The sequence below is a fragment of the Aspergillus udagawae genome, assembly GCF_001078395.1.
Source record: "Aspergillus udagawae IFM 46973 DNA, scaffold_1, whole genome shotgun sequence".
Lineage (NCBI taxonomy): Eukaryota > Fungi > Ascomycota > Eurotiomycetes > Eurotiales > Aspergillaceae > Aspergillus > Aspergillus udagawae.
This window is the reverse complement of record NW_025091264.1, coordinates 2,225,446-2,243,444: the sequence shown is the minus strand read 5'-3', so window position 1 is coordinate 2,243,444 and position 17,999 is coordinate 2,225,446. Positions and strand designations below refer to the sequence as shown.

General features: G+C 48.2%; 6 protein-coding genes across 6 annotated transcripts; 4 read left to right on the top strand and 2 right to left on the bottom strand.

The window, feature by feature from the left end:
- Nucleotides 1-232: 232 nt before the first annotated feature.
- Nucleotides 233-2,007, top strand: Aud_000736 (imidazoleglycerol-phosphate synthase; the record flags this gene model as incomplete). Its single annotated transcript, XM_043286240.1, has 3 exons — nucleotides 233-355; nucleotides 428-1,867; nucleotides 1,918-2,007. The coding sequence occupies 3 exons, from the start codon at nucleotides 233-235 to the stop codon at nucleotides 2,005-2,007; spliced, it is 1,653 nt and encodes a 550-aa protein (XP_043142175.1).
- A 1,192-nt stretch (nucleotides 2,008-3,199) lies between these two features.
- Aud_000735 (cleavage polyadenylation factor subunit MPE1) lies at nucleotides 3,200-5,319 on the top strand (the record flags this gene model as incomplete). The annotated part of the gene is made up of 4 exons (XM_043286239.1): nucleotides 3,200-3,371; nucleotides 3,487-3,787; nucleotides 3,838-3,938; nucleotides 3,995-5,319. 4 exons carry the CDS (start codon nucleotides 3,200-3,202, stop codon nucleotides 5,317-5,319), a joined length of 1,899 nt encoding a protein of 632 aa, XP_043142174.1.
- An 888-nt stretch (nucleotides 5,320-6,207) lies between these two features.
- Nucleotides 6,208-6,959, top strand: Aud_000734 (uncharacterized protein; the record flags this gene model as incomplete). The annotated part of the gene is made up of 3 exons (XM_043286238.1): nucleotides 6,208-6,364; nucleotides 6,469-6,856; nucleotides 6,956-6,959. The coding sequence occupies 3 exons, from the start codon at nucleotides 6,208-6,210 to the stop codon at nucleotides 6,957-6,959; spliced, it is 549 nt and encodes a 182-aa protein (XP_043142173.1).
- A 1,986-nt stretch (nucleotides 6,960-8,945) lies between these two features.
- Nucleotides 8,946-10,383, bottom strand: Aud_000733 (SHNi-TPR domain-containing protein; the record flags this gene model as incomplete). Its single annotated transcript, XM_043286237.1, has 2 exons — nucleotides 8,946-9,239; nucleotides 9,295-10,383. The coding sequence occupies 2 exons, from the start codon at nucleotides 10,381-10,383 to the stop codon at nucleotides 8,946-8,948; spliced, it is 1,383 nt and encodes a 460-aa protein (XP_043142172.1).
- Nucleotides 10,384-10,950: 567 nt separating this feature from the next.
- On the top strand, nucleotides 10,951-13,239 carry Aud_000732 (DNA polymerase epsilon noncatalytic subunit; the record flags this gene model as incomplete). The annotated part of the gene is made up of 1 exon (XM_043286236.1): nucleotides 10,951-13,239. One exon carries the CDS (start codon nucleotides 10,951-10,953, stop codon nucleotides 13,237-13,239), a length of 2,289 nt encoding a protein of 762 aa, XP_043142171.1.
- Nucleotides 13,240-13,612: 373 nt separating this feature from the next.
- Nucleotides 13,613-16,949, bottom strand: Aud_000731 (mediator of RNA polymerase II transcription subunit 14; the record flags this gene model as incomplete). Its single annotated transcript, XM_043286235.1, has 2 exons — nucleotides 13,613-16,234; nucleotides 16,290-16,949. 2 exons carry the CDS (start codon nucleotides 16,947-16,949, stop codon nucleotides 13,613-13,615), a joined length of 3,282 nt encoding a protein of 1,093 aa, XP_043142170.1.
- Between the last annotated feature and the right edge of the window lie 1,050 nt (nucleotides 16,950-17,999).

The window sequence follows — 17,999 nt, the reverse complement described above, 5'->3', positions numbered from 1 at the left end:
TTTGAATAATGACTCAGCTAAATGCCCCCGCCGTGGTGGGGAGTGATGTTTGGCAATAAATGATGAGGGTGATTATTCTTCTTCCCAAGCCACTTTCTATCATTCATTCTCTCTGTCCCCGAATGCCTGCGGGCTTACCCAAGCCAGACAGAGCCTGTGATCCCGTCTCTACTCTACTCCAGTATTGAAATACAGCACCTTGTCTTACGGCTTGAGGTACCGGACTGCCGCCATGCCGACTGTTCACCTGCTCGATTATGTCGCAGGAAATGTCCGCTCGTTGGTGAATGCTATCAACAAAGTTGGGTTCGATGTTGAATGGGTCAAGTCCCCGGCCGATATCAAAAATGCTGATGTGCGCACTCTTCTCTGCTGATAGTCTTGTTTCTGCTGCTGCACGATTCACAGCTGACATATGCCATCTTAGAGACTCATGGTGCCCGGAGTTGGCCATTTCGGCCATTGCCTCTCTCAGCTTTCCGAAGGTGGCTTCCTGGAACCGATCAGACAGCATATAGAGCTGGGGAAGCCCTTCATGGGCATATGTGTTGGTCTGCAGGCGCTTTTCGAGGGTTCCGAAGAAGATTCCGACACCCCCGGATTGGGGCTGATCCCACAACGAATGCAGAAATTCAACGCTGACACGAAGAGCGTGCCTCACATAGGCTGGAATTCGGCTATGAATACAACCTCTGAGCGGCAAACTTTCTATGGGTTGAACCCGAACAGCAAGTATTACTACGTTCATTCCTTCGCAGCTCTCTACAAGGCCGGCGTATTAGAGAACAACGGCTGGTCAGTTGCTACGGCCACGTACGGTGATGAAGAATTTATTGGCGCCATCGCTCGGGAGAATATCTTTGCAACGCAATTTCATCCGGAGAAAAGCGGACAAGCTGGACTACGGACTCTCCGTGCGTTCTTGAATGGTGACAAATACCAGCCAATCGGAACGGAGGGTCTGGAGGCAAGAAAGAGGGAAGACGGGTTGACCCGCAGGATCATCGCCTGTCTTGATGTCCGTACGAATGATGCTGGTGATCTGGTCGTCACGAAAGGTGATCAGTACGATGTGCGAGAGAAGGTCGGCGTGGATGCAGGAGGTCAGGTAAGAAATCTGGGAAAGCCGGTTGACATGGCAAAGAGGTACTACGAGCAAGGGGCGGACGAGGTCACCTTCCTCAATATCACGTCTTTTCGGAATTGCCCGCTCGTAGATACCCCAATGTTGGAAATATTGAGAAGAACATCGGAGACCGTCTTTGTTCCTCTGACAATTGGAGGCGGTATCAAGGACACTATCGATCCTGACGGGACTCACATTTCTGCTCTGGACGTTGCTACAATGTATTTCAAGTCTGGGGCCGATAAAGTCAGCATTGGATCGGATGCAGTCATTGCAGCTGAGGAGTACTATTGTCGCGGCGAGAAGCTTACCGGAAAAACTGCCATCGAGACAATTTCGAAGGCTTATGGAAACCAAGCTGTGGTTGTGAGCGTTGACCCCAAGCGAGTTTATGTCACAAGCCCGGATGACACCGAGCACCACACGATCAAAACGAAGTACCCGAACGCTAGCGGCCAGACTTATTGCTGGTATCAGTGCACAATCAAGGGTGGCAGAGAGAGTCGTGATATTGACGTCCGACAGCTAGTGAAGGCTGTTGAGGCCATGGGTGCTGGCGAAATTCTACTGAATTGTATCGACAAGGACGGAAGTAACAGTGGATTTGACCTGGAGCTGATCAAAGATGTCAAGGCTGCTATCAGAATCCCTGTCATCGCTTCAAGTGGGGCTGGCGTGCCAAAGCATTTCGAAGATGTCTTCCGATATACGACCACCGATGCGGCATTAGGTGCTGGAATGGTATGAGCCGCCTTCATCGTCCCATTACTTCTCAGCTAACGAGGCCACAGTTCCATCGTGGTGAGTTTACTGTTGGGCAGGTCAAGGAACACCTCCGGAATGAGGGATTTCTAGTCCGCAACTTCGAAAGCGACGAATGATGGCATACAGTTTGACGAGCGCCCATCTTGCGCCCTTGTTACCCCATTGTAGGCAGTATTATGAAGTTCTAGCTAATAGAGTTCGCATCAGAGAAGAGCGGCGTGCTTGGGTTAATGCTTGTATGTTTTTAACTGTATATAGAATGACTCACATCAAAATTACACTAAATGATGCCCATTGCGTCGACATTTGTTTCAGATACGGAATACTTGCATGAAAACGGGAAATCTCGATTTATTCAACCCTATCTACATGGCAGCGATCGCCTAGGGGCTGAAAGGACGCGTCACATGATGTAGGAGTCACATGCTGTGACAATGGGGGTTGCTTATAAAACAAGGTCACATGACCGACAGACCGCCTCAACTCATCGCAGCAAATTTCATCTACGCGTGGAGTAGATACTCTAATCATCTCAAGTTCCCCTCCGTCCGTGCTGAAGGACAACACTCTCCTCCTCTTAACATAATTCGGTTCCGCTATAGATCACCCTTCGCCTCCTTGCTACTTGCTGCTTGCTGTTAATGTGATTTGAACCTCGTTCATATTATTCCGTTACCTCCATTATTTGAACACTGGCGGCTGTCCAGTAGGCCCAAGAACGCCACTCGGATCTACAGCCGCTGCTCTTCACTTCGTTCAACTCCAGTTCCCTCATTTTGCTGTCATCTCAGGGTTGTATGCCAGTAGTCAATCTAGACGCGATCAATTATACATTCGCTGCGGGACATTTTTCTCAGGGCATATCTCGGACGTCAGGTTTCGTGGGCAAGCAGGACATTTGTGACCTTCCTATGGTCTTGGGATTGGCAAGAGGCTCGAATTCTCTGACCGACTGTTCCTCACTGCAGATCAGCTGCCTCTCAACTTTCATCATCAACAGGTCCGAGTTTATTTGTATACAGTAACTCGCAACAGTCACTGTTTGGACCCAAGGGAAATCTTTCGAAAGTACAGTTATCGAGCATTGCCATTCCACTCCCGTCTTCGTGATCTCTGGACTTACCTGAAGCGAGGAAAATTGAGTCACCGTCTGTTATTGGCGATCTGCCATCCAATTCAGTGTTGCTTCCTTTCTCTCCGTGATTTTCCTGTCACTTGTATGCTTCAATTTGAAGAAAGGTGTCGTCCCTTCTATTTTGATCTAATTACATTCACAAACTCACTTGCTGGACGCGCAATTCAAATACAATGTCATCCTCTGTTCACTTCAAGTTCAAGTCTCAAAAAGAGCCTTCAAGGGTAACTTTCGACGGGACCGGTATTTCTGTTTTTGAATTGAAACGTGAAATTATCAATCAGAGTAGATTGGGCGATGGGTCGGATTTTGAATTGTCTATTTATAATGAGGATACAGGCGAAGGTAAGCTCTATGGTTTTGTCCCCATTACTTCTCTTCGGGCTGGTGCTTGGAGGAAAAACCAGGAAAATTAGAAAAAAGGAAATTAAAAAAGCGTCATCGCTGACTATGCTTGCAGAGTATGATGATGATACCACAATCATTCCCCGTTCCACTTCTGTTATCGCTCGAAGGTTACCTGCCTCTCGGCCTGGCAAAGGCGGCGCTGCTCGTTATGTATCTGGGAAAATGCCCGTTAGCGCTCGCAGCGCGCCTCGTAATGATGCTTCAATGTCGACCCGAGCTATATCAAATACTAGCAACACAGTGAGCAACAGCGTTTTAGAGCTCAATAACGCGCAGACAGAGGAGGAGAAGATTAATGCTCTTTTCAACCTGCAAGCTAGCCAATGGAAAGAGCAACAACAGGAGATGGCAAAGTATGCATATACCTATTACATGCTGGTGTAGTGCTAATAGAAGTCAATAGTGCTACGCCTGTACCCTTCGGTCGTGGGAGAGGAAAGGCTGTCAATGTTCCTGATCACCCGCCGCCTCCTGGATATCTCTGCTACCGCTGTCGAGAAAAAGGTGAGACAACCAGTGTTGAATTTGGGAATCAAGGTTTAACCGATATGTTTTTCTAGGCCACTGGATCCAAGCGTGTCCGACTAACAATGATCCAAAATTCGATGGCAAATACCGAGTGAAGCGATCTACTGGTATACCACGCTCGCTCCAAACGAAGGTTGAGAAGCCGGAATCATTGGCACTTGACGGGTCGAATGAAGATCTTCGAAATACAGGTGTCATGGTTAATGCTGATGGCGATTTCGTCATTGCGAAGCCAGACAAAGCAGCTTGGGAGTTGTACCAGGAGAAGGCCAAGGCTTCTTCAGCAGCGGCGGCAGAAGCCGCAGCAGCGGAGTACAGCAAAGAATTGCAGTCCTGGGGTTTGGAGTGCCCTATTGATAAACGTATGTTCCTAGAGCCCACTAAGACACCATGCTGCCACCGAACTTACTGCAATGATTGTATTACCAATGCATTGATTGAGAGTGATTTTGTTTGCCCTGGCTGCGCCACAGAAGGTGTTTTGCTTGACAATCTTTCGGTGGATGATGAGGCTCTTTTGAAAATCAAAGCCTTTGAGGATGAAAAGGCGGACTCGAGAAAAGACACGCAGAAAAATCTCACCGTGCATGATAGCCCATCCAACAGTAAAGGATCTGATTCAGAGAGAACTGTCGCTGCGGAAAAGGAGCTATCATCATTGCCGTCAGTCAACGGCGCTCTGGACTCGGCTACGAAGAAAAGACCAGCGGACGAAAAGCCTCCTAGCACCGACCATGAAGGATCGAATTTGAGCCCGTCGAACAAGAAGCATAAATCTGATCCCATATCTCAAGCGGCCACCGTGTCGACAAACCCACAAACTCAGAATTCTTCGAATGAGGTCTCATCCATCACCCACGACCAGCCAATGCCTTTTGGTTTTGGCTTTATGAATCCGCAAAGCATGCCTACAATGCCATTCACTGAGGCTGGGTTCATTGGTGGAGGAATGGGGTTTATGAATCCTTTGGGCCTTCCTACAAATGGTTTCCCAAATAATATGAATCAAGCATGGAATCCAATGAATACTCTGGGATTCGATTCCCTTCAAGATGGCATTTATGGTAGTCAACAGAGTGGTGCAATGAATGGATACGGTCAGGCAAACATGTACTCCAACATGGGGAATGGCTCGATGCAGATGATGGGCATGAACCAGATGGCGGGACCGATTCCCCCGAATGCGGGTTTTCAGCAAGGACCAGGCGTTGGCCACTTCTCAAATCAACAACGGACTTCATTTAGCTCACCATTTGCGAGGGAAGAAGACTCCCCATATTTCAGACAACCCGTGAATCCTCAGCGACACCAAGGAAGACACCGAAGAATAAGACCAAGCGATTATCGTGAGTTATAAGAGGGTGTGGTAGGATAATTGTACATCGCAGCATGTTGTATCATGACTTCCATATCTCTTATTCCTGTCGGTTCTTTCTCAGAGACCCTCACAGTGTACATAGTCTCGACTCCTCATTTTTTCTCCAATTTCAGCGAATGGAAATTTCCCTTTACGGGCTTTCATATAATGTTCTGAAAGAGATCGTTTCGTTTGATCCACAGAAGTTTGTTTTATACTCAAACCACCAGCAAAGTCCAAGCAATCTGGAAATGTTGTGATACGCCAGTACGTTATAGTTAGTACTGGGCTAATGTTTGACACCTGAGCACGAAACTATCAGGGACCCAGCAGGATACAGGATACGAAGACCGACTCAGTAGCTGCCCTCAGTAGCTGCCCCGCGGTGAAGTGTAAACTTACCTTTATATAATCATTAGCGACATTTTTGTTCTCTGGCAAGCTTTGTTTCTCTATGATACCGTCTTTTTCGTCGTTGGTTTGCTCTAATCATTTTTATCAATTTGGTAGAATATTCCGGGGTCGACGAGTCGATACTGAGGAGTAGTAATGATCTGGCCAGTCTCCACTGATTAGGGATAGTAGGCTAGATACGGAGTACCAAAGACTAGAGCCCAAGGTTGGCGGAGTTCCTTTGCCGATGGAGCCTCGTATGACTATGACTTAAACGGAATTCATCTCCTCAAAACCTCGATCCTACCCCTGTTATCTCGCTGCACTCAATCAGCAAAGTGACATTATTTGGAATCCCATTTGCCCCAAATCAACTACCAGTACTTACTATCATTTAATTGCTCTTCCAACACTACCTGAATAATATCTACTTACAATAAATCCTTGTCAAATCTCTGCCACCGTCAAGATTTAGTCCACAAAAGAGCTATCGCTATGGCTAAATCCATCAATAATCAAAGTAGTAACTCCAACCAGCTTCAGCGGTCCTTTGGCATTACTTCCCAACCTAGCGTACTCGCAAGCTGCTACAGCGTTGATGCTTTGACTTCCATGGTCAGCGGCTTCCACTACTGCACCACGACGGGGGCCGGTAAGATTTGCCCACTCTTAAAATCCAATATTCTGCATCATTATGTACGCTGACATCTGCCATTATCGTATAGGAGCACAGTGGTATCCCTGAGGTCCCCTCAGGGTCGAAAAACCCCTCTTCAAGTCCTCCCCGCTCGCTAGCCGTTCCTTCGCCCGTAGGGAGCAGCTGGCCGGGCAATCAATTGCCTGAATACAAAGGGGAGGCAACGTATACCATTCCGGAAGAGTGTGAGAGGCTCTTCTGCGACAAATTGCGCGCGATTTTCATTGGTGAGATGAAGTTCGCGCAGCAAGAGTCGCCTGGGATGGATGCGTACCAAAGCCGGCCGAACTGGACCGGGCGTGAAAAAAGGCCAATTCGAAACTGGGTCGAAGTTTGGGACTACGTTGGCGATGCAATTTATCGAGGTTTTTTGACTGATTTGAATGATGAGCGGACATTGTTCTTGTTCTTCAAAGACAGTGTGCTTGGCCACAAACTCAAAGCTGGGTAAGTTCGTCATCGAATGAGAGTTGCAGCGAATCACTACGACTTCCTTCGGGACTGACGTCTATTATTTCTCTTTCCAGGTTGATCGCCCTGTTCGAGCTAGCCAGCATGCCTATGTTTGAATGTTCTCAGATTGTTGCGTGCATTCCCCGTTCACAAGAGGTAACAGATTCCGAGATTGTGAGAAACCTGGGATGGTGTGGTTTTAATCTGACAACTTTGAAACCTTGGATTCCTGAGCAGTGTGTTGAGCACTGCCTGAGCACAAAATGGTTTTTCCTATGTGCAGAGGTCTGATAACGTCAAGTCATTTGACGATCCATCATTTTTATAGAACTTCTGGCGTCTATTCACTTTACCGTCTGATGTCCGTGTCACCCAGTTCTAAAGAGGAATTAATCATTTTTCAAATGTACTGCCTTTACGTAACCTGTGCTTTATGAAGGTTAGTACTCACTAGGACTTTCTGCTTCGATATGATTGTATTGTAATTAGAGTGCTCTATAATTAAGATCTATATTGCGGGCGTCCTTTGGCAAAGCAATCTTTTATATTGCTTAGGGAAAGTGCAGTCCTAATTTACAATAGTAATAGCGAAGCAGAAGTTGTGATACATCCTTGTTACTACTATTTAATTTAGGTGGGTAAGGCTGTCTGTAGTTCTAGTTTTAGGTGTTGCATTGAGTTTGCCTTGTTAATACTCTATCTCCTGAAATATCTTATTGAATGGCATCAGTTTGGCAGTAATACTGTCTTCACAACTACATGTTATATTAATGACCAGAGTTATGAATGCGAAACATATTCTGATTTGTAAAGGCGCTTCCATCCCCGGCACTTGAGTAGTTTGGATGCTGGACAGTCAATGACCTCAGTGTGACCCGATGCAAAGTCAAACTTGGTCTGGTTTTCATGGAGCATTTAATCAATTATTTACCTGAGCCCGCACCGCGTATAATCTCTCGACAAAATAAGACCAACTCCTTCACCCATGTTTCCTAAATTCTTATTACCGTCTATAGTCTTCCATCCAAGGCGCCACAATGCCAACCACGAGCCCTCAACAGTGAAAGCAGATACTCATGGTAATGAAAACAATAGATATCTTACTGGGCATGTGTCATGTCTCTGCTGTTCAAAATGTGGAGCCGAGTTGTGCCTCAAGCCCCAAATCATCAGCAAAGGGTTTACTGGTCGCCATGGCCGCGCGTACCTCGTCTCTGCAGAGCCTACCGCCAGTGCTATTTCTATGAGCAGGTCAACGTCGCAGGCTGAATCGCTGCCCAACACTGTGATACATAAACCAGTTCCACGTCAATACGTCACCGGACTTCATACGGTCAGCGACATTAGTTGTGCATACTGCGGTAATGTGCTCGGCTGGAAGTATATATCCGCAGAGGAAGAGTCCCAGCGATATAAGGTCGGAAAGTTTATCTTGGAAACAAAACGAATAGCTATGTCGTCATCATGGGGGTCCCCTTGCAAAACTAATCAACCCGTATCGCCTGGCCTCGTGGGCTCTGCGTCCTCGGACAACATAAACCGCGATGAGCATATCGAGTTTGACAGCCAGGATGAGGACGAGTGTGAAGACGTATTTGCCGGGATATGGAGTCCGAGTTTGGCTGTGCGCCGAAGGAGTCGGAAGTTGGATCGCCATCTCCCGTTGTTTCGGTTCCCGTCTTGAAGAGCATATTGAGGCCCAGAAGTCATTTCGGGACTTGGTAGGATGTTCACAACCATACTTTTGTTTAATCTCTTTCATTTCACGCCAGCTTCTTTCCAGTGGTGCGCTGAAATCATAATGACTGTAGCGACCGTTGTATTAGCTGTCTAGAAGCGTTGGACCAAGCGCATATGTCAGATTAGCCACTTATGAAGCCGCTGCATGACATGAAGGTTGGGTATCAAGAGGAAGTTTCAAGAGGAAGTCAAAATAAAAAAGGAAAAAAAGAAATAGCCCCATAGTGAGACGAGAATCAACAAACTGGCAATCGAGCAACGAGTTATATCGGCCAGCCGGAGCGTAGCAGGGTATGGCCACACTGAGGGAAGGCTGGTGAAAAGGAAGACGGGTGACAAATCATCATACATTCTCAGCGCTTTCCGTCCGTGACTTCTTCGTGATGAACTCTTCCTCATCCTGTGCTGGAGCCGAGCGTTTCTCCGCAGATTCACTGCGCGGCGGACGTTGGATGCTAGCTGGCTTCCTTTTGACAAATGCAGATAGATCCTTGGCATCTTTTGTAATAGCTTCCAGTCGCGCTTGCTGCTCAACAGCTGGTTGACCTACAATCTGGCCTAGAATTCCTCTAAGCATTGTATCCCTTTCCTCGTTCTGTTGCTCAACCGACATAGGCGGACGACGAAGATCTAGGAGCTGTGATTCGTGAGTAACCGGGCAACAAAGAAATAGAACGTTCTTGAGAACTAACTCTCTGCTCCATGTCTTCAATGATCTCCTTGACATTCGCTATTTTCCTTCTTAGAGCTGTCTCTCTGTCTTCGTCCAAGGCGTCTGATACATCCAATTTCTTCTCTTCCTGGGCCATTCTGACTCGACAGCTCTCAATAGCCTTCTCCATCTGAGTCGCAGCCTCTTCTCTCATAGCTTCATCAACCTTGCCATGACGGTCACTGTCCCCTCCAGCAGTGCCTTCGCTGGGATTGTTGACAGATGCGAATTCTAGTGCGAGCGAAAGTTTGTAGTGACACTCAGCAAGGGAAGGATCTTCCATCGAAAACAGTGATTGCCTCAGATCAAGTGCAGTCCTGAGGTCCGCCACCGCATCCGTGAATCTCTCCCCTTCAAGTGAAATCTCTGCCTGTAGATCGTACGTATCTGCGAGGCACTCCTTGATGTGTTTGACATCGGACACCAGGCCGGCGGATTTTCCCTTCTCACATGATTCCTCTGCTGCGGCCAACTTCTTGCGGTAGAGTATACGGGCCAAGTCCAGGACTTCAAAGGCGTTGGCAAAATCGTCATCGTCATCATCAACACCATCGGCGCCTCCATCGCCCTCTTCTGCCTCAGATTCCGAATCATCGAAATTCTCATCGCCACTGAATTGGAAAAAGGGCTGATTCAAAGAATTTCCAGGACTGGATTTCGAATCTTTGGAATGTTCTTGCTTAGCCACCCCACTAGCGATGGCATTTTTGATAAGTCTCTCGCCAGGCACATGCGCGGAGGATTTGGAGCTGCTTGCAGGCAGATCATTTGCTTGCGCTTGAGGCTCTCCAGCTACCTTTGACCCTAGGACATCGCTCTTGCTCACAGCCACATTGTATAAAGCTTTGCCGTAGGCGAACAGCAGATCAGCGTTGTCAAGTGACAGTTCACCGTTCAGCTCAGCTTGGAGTTCCGTTGCTTGGGAGTAAAGCTCAGCAGCTGCATTGAAGTCCTTGATTGCATCTTTCGCCGCAGCTCGTGCGATCAGATCTTCTAACTGTACACGCTTGGCATCTGCGGTGTTTTTCAGCGTCATTGGGTCTGCTTTTGCTGAGTTAAGCTCTGCCATGACGGTCAGGGCAAGGATATCGTGGGATGTAGTAGGCTCGGGATATCAGCAGGCACTTCTTAAAAAATGAGAAACGAAGCACATCCAAATGAGACTGGAAAAATGGAGCTGCAAAGCTGAGCTCTGCTTCGCGGAATGTTGGAAGGACGAAGTATAGTTATCAGCACAGAGGATTAGTAAGTTCTTAGCCCAAACCTACTCTGACCTAGTCGCGGACACAGCGCGTACGCATATGTGGAGCACCCGTAACCACGCGTCTCTCTGAAGGTCCATTACCTTATGGAGTAGAGAGGTACATACATAGTGTTTCGAGTTTTCAAAAACAGCAACAATATCATCATCATCATCATCGTCATCTGGGATCACCCATAATCGTCCCTACCCAGCATCGTGTTTAACTTTTCAGATTATCCCTTTTCTGTCATGACCAAAGCAGTGAGACTCACAGAGGATGAGTTATAGCCTGCTCATCCTCCTTGAAGCTACTTACATATGGTCCTCAATCCCGAGACATCTCTGAAGAGACTTTGAAGAGACTAAGCAATTACTACCACGTCAGAAGTAAAAATGGACCACACACCACTTGCTGGGGACAGGTGTCTGGACTCAGACCCCGTCTTCTCTTCGTCTCCAGGGTTCGGCACTCCGGTACGTCCTTTGCGAAAATCGAATCTTAATCCTCCCCTCGCGAGGATATCAGTCTTGCCAATTCTACTTCCACCCTCCACGCTTCGACCTGTAGCTTTCCGTACTTTCACCAGGAAGCACAACTTGACCATCTCATCCTCAGCACTGCAGACTTTGGCTTCCTTTGTAGGGAAACATTGCGGCTCTGGATGGCGCGAAGAAGGCCTCGCGGAGCGAGTCTTGGATGAAGTAGCCAAAAGCTGGAAAAAGGCCGGGGGCGGCGTTATCGTTGAGGAGGGCAGAGGGGCCTCATTGAAGGCTATTTTGATGACCTTAGAGGGCAACATGAGCGGAGGAAGGGCAGTTCCTGCGAAGACGAATGCAACAAGAGAAGGACCGGTAGATGTGACTGCCCTCAATTGTGATGCCAGGCGACTGAACCCACACTTGTCTCCAGCTCCAGCAATCAGCGATGAGGAACATGAGGACTTGGACTTCTCATTACACCCAAGAAATTGGATCAAGATTGTTGAGGCATTCGACATACCACGCTTGACTTACAACGTTGATAAGAAGTACTTCGAATTAACAAAGTCAAAGGCTACACTGTTCCCGCAGGCTTCACACAAGACTAGCGCATTCAGAGACCGTTATAACATTGTTCATCAGCGCCTACTCCGGAATGAGTCATTTCAAACATCGTTGAGTTATTCCACAGGCCACAGCCTGAAGAGGTCGTCATCCTCATTCGCTCCCACTCAATGTTATAGGTTGACACCGATTGCAAACTTGCTTGGAAGAAGTGGCACGTCACACCTGCTTCTAGGATTACTCTCTATATCACCTGCAGGTGATCTCTCCTTGGTCGATTTGACGGGTAGCGTTGCGCTAGATCTGAGTCATGCCCGGACGATACCAGACGATGGTGCTTGGTTTGCTCCTGGAATGATAGTTCTCGTCGATGGAGTCTATGAAGAAGAGGGAAGTGTGAGAGGATCAGTCTTAGGTGGAAACAGCGGAGTGGGTGGCGCCATTGGGGGTCGATTTGTGGGTGTATCGATTTGCGGACCTCCATGCGAACGACGGGAGGTATCACTGGGAACGAATCACAAGCACAGTAACGGAGAGATTAGCTCTAGCGGAGGGTTTGGATGGGTTGACTTTCTAGGCATTGGGAGTGAACGCGCACAAGGCTCACGAATGAGGAGGATCCAAGCGAAATGCTTGCGAGGTGCGCACGATGACGCGGATTCGCCCCTACGACTGAAAGTGGCTATCATGAGCGAGGTTAATCTTGACAACTTCAAGTCGCTTGACGCGCTGAGGAAGGTTTTCAGTACATATAGTGAGCTTTCGCCCACCGAACGCCCAATAGTCTTTGTCGTGATAGGGAACTTCGTCCAGAAGGCCACAATCAACGGAGGCGGCTATGCTGGTAGCATCGAGTACAAGGAGTACTTTGATTCACTCTCCATTGTATTAGCCGACTATCCTGAACTTTTACGACACTCTACTTTCGTGTTCGTCCCTGGGGATAATGATCCATGGTCGTCTGCCTTCACAGCGGGCGCTGCCTCGACAGTACCACGTCAGCCAGTTCCGGATATGTTTACGTCGAGGGTAAAGCGTGCGTTTGCATCGGCAAATTCGGAGTCCGGGCGATCGCAAGCTTCCGAGCCTGCCGGCGAAGCTATCTGGACCTCCAATCCATCACGTCTCACCGTCTTTGGGCCCTTGCATGATATCGCCATCTTTCGAGACGACATATCAGGAAGGCTGAGGCGGAACGCAGTGGCTACTAAGCAAGGCGAGAATGAGTGTGATTCGGCAGTTCCACAAGATCCGGAAAGCGAGGCTGGTCTTGCCACGGCCGGCAATGAAACTCATGCTCAGGCCCATCCGGCAGATGCAAAAGCTCAGCAATCTTTTTCCAGTGTGCACACAGCACGAAAACTAGTGAAAACAGTATTAGACCAGGGAACGATGTCCCCATTTCCGCTATCGATGCGACCTGTCTTGTGGGATCATGCAGCATCGTTGCAACTGTACCCATTGCCGACGGCGTTTATTTTGGCTGATCCTGAAGTAGCACCATTCTGTATGACCTACGAAGGGTGCCATGTCATGAATCCAGGAAGATTCATCTCTGAAGAAGGATCGACCTGTATGAGATGGGTTGAGTATGATATATTGAAAAATCGAGGGCGTGTGAAAGAGGAGCGGCTATAGCAAATCATAACTGCAATTCTTTTAGGTTTAGGAGTCTTAATTCATATGATGAAACCAACTGAGTTGAGTGAAGCACAGGAGCTGATTAGATGTAACTAAGTCGGCGCTATCTTACTGTATTTGGTTCCTGCTCTCGGCGCCAATGCATATGATTCTTTAAAAGGAGTACAAACTGCCCGAAGTAAAATATCATCATTCACATGCAATCATCATATGGCAGCCAAAACTGCATGGTGTGAACTGGATGTACACATAAAGCAAGGGTACATCCGAAGGAGACATTGCTTGGAAAGAGTCCCGTTACACGCGCGAAGTTCATGCCCACCAGGGTACAAGAGAGATGAAAAAGTCGCGATGACTTTATACAGAGGTGTCAGTCAATTGTGATAACATCTGCAGCGTTCGAAGCCACAGGGTTTCGCTGAAGACTTTTGTCATTGATGAAGTTCGCCGTCATCGTAGTATCGTTAGCCATGCCAGCCTGCGAGGGTGCCCCGGTTTGACTCTGTTTCTCCGAGATTGGCTGAGTTGAGTAATCCTGATCAGATTTATTTTCTCGCAGTAACCAAGTATTATGCTGAGTGCCGGTGAAACATCCATCGAGGGCCCAAATGGCATTGCTGACTCCCTCAGCATCTGCAACTACTCCATTTCCAAGACCTTTCCAACCGTTTCCCTTGGAATGATACAACGTGCCCCGCAACCTGGCTTTGAGTTGGTCGTGGCCTGGCCTGGCCTCTGGGCTGCTCAATTCCCGTAGTACCCAAGTCAATTGCCCCATATGCTGGCTCGTTGTGAGTTGAAAACAGAAGCCCTGATAAGTATAATGGAGGAGGAATGTGTAAGCATTGCGCACAATCACCTGTAACCTGAACGACTCCTGGCGAGACGCATTAGATGTTATTTGCTCCAAGGCTCGCATCAAGGGAAGTGTAAAAGAGAGGATCTCGGTTACGAAATCCAAACCAGCTTCATTAGAAGCATGGTTTAAAATGGCAGCGAGAGACCCCTGGACCCGGCGATGAGGGTTCGGATGATTAAATCGAATGCCCAGAGTGAGAAAAAGTAAGGGGTCAGTCCTTGCTAGAATGCGAACAGGGTCAAGCTCCGCAGAAGAGGGGACCTCGGACAACCCGATGCCGATAATGGCTGAGAGATCCCTTCTTGGGCCGTAAGCAAAGGCTATATGAGTAAGGGATAACGATTGAGGTGTCAATCTCCTTTGCCGGAGAAAGTCGAGAATTGACAACGTGCACTCCAGACTCTGCAGGCTTTTAAACAGCTGTATGATCACAGGTCGACCAGCGGGAGCGAGAAGCCGAAGGGCAAAGCTACTGCCTCCTCGCTTGAAAACTAGGGAGCTGTCCGACTTTGAAACTAATGTGCACAAATCTGTCAAAGGTGCCACTAAGTTGCCATACGCCACAAATATGGCAATATTCTTGCGACGGTCAATCCCATGGAAGACAAGGCGAACTGTATTCTTGAGAAAGTTCTTTCTCCTCAGACCTGCGGGCAAAACTAGCTGAAGCGCCGGAGGAAGGTGCGATACTTGGTAGCGAATAAAAATATCGGGGATTTGAAGATCGGACTCAACTTTCAATGTCCGCAATGGTGGGTGGAACTCAACTGTTTGCAAATCGGCTAGATAGCTGACGTTGGCATAAATTGCTACCATCCCAGAGAGACAGTAGCCCAAATCGGGGAATGACGAAGAGTGAGTTTGGTGGATCGTAGCAAGAAAGGTATCGCTCATGCTATGCCCTGAACAAAGTGGGACACTTGTATCAGGGCCCGAAAAATCTGCTGCAACTTCTGAGGATCGGCGAAGTTGCACAACCCACCAGTTGTCACTGGCGATGCTGCTTGTTGCAGCCACGACCCAATTTCGCTCCCATGAAGGGTGCCAGAAAAGGGAAAAACGTAAGACATTAGTTGGAAAGACTTTCCGAATATCGTTTCTGAGTCCCTTTAGGCTGACTGTTTCAAAACCCAAAATCCTGACATTAGACTCGAGTTCCTCTATGGCCGCAATGCAACGAAGGCGGGAAACACGGGCCACTAAATCATCGATGGTGGACCTGTCGAGACTTGCATCACTTTCGGAACGTTCTGAAAGACCAGGGGTGGCGGACAAGATGACGGCTCCTGACATTGGCTCAATGGATACCCGAAGATGTCTGGAGCCTGTGAGCTGGACAGAGAGTTGACATTCGCCAGGCTCAGTGACATTCAAGATCGCTTGTGAAGACAAAGTGCCGGTGGAGAATAGCGAATATTCACTTAGGATGCCGTAAGCTGACGAGAGCAAGTGAGATATATGTAGAGCAACGACACTGCGCAGGAGACACTCCATTGATAAATCGTCTGTATCGAATTCAATGTCACTACTGTCGACATCCTGGCCGTCCCTCATCCAACGCAAGCCCAGGCACGGTACTCCAAAGCCTTGGCGGTCAGCATTCCCATTACTGCTCTTGATCCCAATCTCGACCCAACTCTTAGGTCCTGGTTTTAGGGCCCAATATTGTATAACCAGGGTTCGATGCAAAAGCTCAACACGTAATGTTTCTGACCAAAGGCCTTTAGCCAACTCGATGGCCTGCTTGAATAATACGTGAATTTTATTGGTCAATACCAAGCCATGCAGGAAATTGAAGCAGCCTGTTAAGCCGCTATCACGCAGTTTATCATTGATTTTAGCATCAAGCTCATTGGACATTCGACCCTTCGGAATGTTGGAGGATGGGGAGTAAAGAAAGCGGATATCAACGAAGAAGAATTGTGAGAGCTCGCTTTCTGCTCCGACGGATAAGTCAAGCTCAAATTCGCCGCTCACGACAAAAGTAACTCGGCCGTCGTGAACTCGGTAGGTCCGGAATGGGCGAGGGATAGAATCATGTAATGCAAGTCTGGCACTGATGATTCTGTTTACTTTGTGTAATCTTCTCAGTGCGCCTCTCGCTGTTAGAAGTTTGGAGGACTTGTAGCCGAGCTAGAGAACTTTGAGTCAGTAATTGTTGACCTTCGCGCGTGCAAACATGGCTTACATCCGCTAAGGATTCCAGCCTGCCCTTGGACAAGATCTCCAGGGCAGTTTGGAGATCCGGATTGGCCACCTGAGCCTGCACAAGGTCCCGTTTCATATCTCCCACTCGCTGCAACGCGTCCACGAAAGCTTGATGGCGAGCGCGAACAAAGTTTTGCAGGTCAATTAATTTACTGACATCGCGCGCTTGCCGACTCCACTGTGAAAGAACGAGAAGTTTAATGAACTCGGCCCGTTTAGCGTGAGCAAAATCTAGTATTCTGAGCTTTTTCTGGAGGTTTTCGGGAGACTGGTTCCCAGGAGATTTACCATTGACAGGCAACAAAGGGATTGAGCTATGCGGTGACACTTGTATTGCCGCCAGCTCTGTAATAAGGTCAGATAGCTCATTCCAGCATTGCTGCACAGATCGGTTGACTAGCGTTGAAAACGGAAAGAATCCCTGTGTAATATGTGGTAGCTCAGGCAGAGCTTTGTGTCCGTCAATTCCAGGTCTGCCAGTATAGCTTTCCTTATCACGGTTGTGATCTTTGGCACCTTTGGCTGCTCCGTTGACATGTAACGACCCATTTCGTAAGTTATCCGCATTACTCGAGGTCTGAGTGTCGGGCGCATGCCTGGGCCCGCCAACAGTACCATTATCCATGATGACGCCCGGCATTTCTGTAGATACGGCACCTCCGGCCTCTGGGATCAGCCCTCCCCCCCTTCACCCTCTGCACGGCAAAAAGGTGAGCGACCTGACCCGGGTGCTAGCCCAGACACGCCGGCTTAGGGCCAGGAAGGGAAGCTGACAGTATTCAACCCGCTGAAAAAGCGCTTCAGCTTGCTGTCATCCGTGATCAACTGGTATGCGCAAAGCTAGCTCGACGAGAGCGCTGCACCGGCACTGTAGGTAGGGTAAACTTCCGGTGAGGTGAAGAATGACGCGTGAGCAAGTTGGAATAAGGGCCTTAAGAGGTAGTTTTATTGGCCTTATAGAATTGGTTCAGGCGCGCGATCAAGAGTTTGTGAAGGTGTTAACCACAGAAATTCGCGTTGGTCGGTCCTGCTCAAGAGACTCATAAAGCAAAAGCATCAGCAGGATGACGAACAAGCCATACACTAAGTCTTTTCAGGCGGAGTGTGATTCGCTGTTTCAGACATAGGATTCGGAGGTTCTCGCGAACGGAAGGGTGGAATCCATCAGTGGCTTTTGCCCTTTGCTGGAGCAAACAAGGAGATTGCGTCTATGACCCGTAGAAGATTAAAGAGGTGACTACACCACAGATGATGCCTGTAGAATACTGAGCGTATACAGGCAATGGAAAGAAATATGGAGAAACTGATGGTTTGATATATTATTGTCTAAAAGGTGCAGTACTCGTGTGCTCGGAAAAAGAGATGATGGATTGCAGATTCATGACTTGCCTTGGTGCCTGATGTAAGGTATGCCTGAGGGATTAACTTACTAAGGTACAGTGGGGTGCAAAAAGTATTCGACCACCCCTTACCTTACCGCCTAGTATTCTGCCAGCAGAATACTACCAAACGCGTAGATATCCATTATCCATTACCTAGATATCAACAACGGTACAACCAAAATGGGCCGTAAAGGCAAAGAATTGAGCCCTCAATTACGCTCACGAATCTGCGAGTTAAAGAGCATTGGATGGAGCTATTCTAAGATTAGAGCTAAGCATCCTGAGGTGCCTCTTTCAACTATTAAATC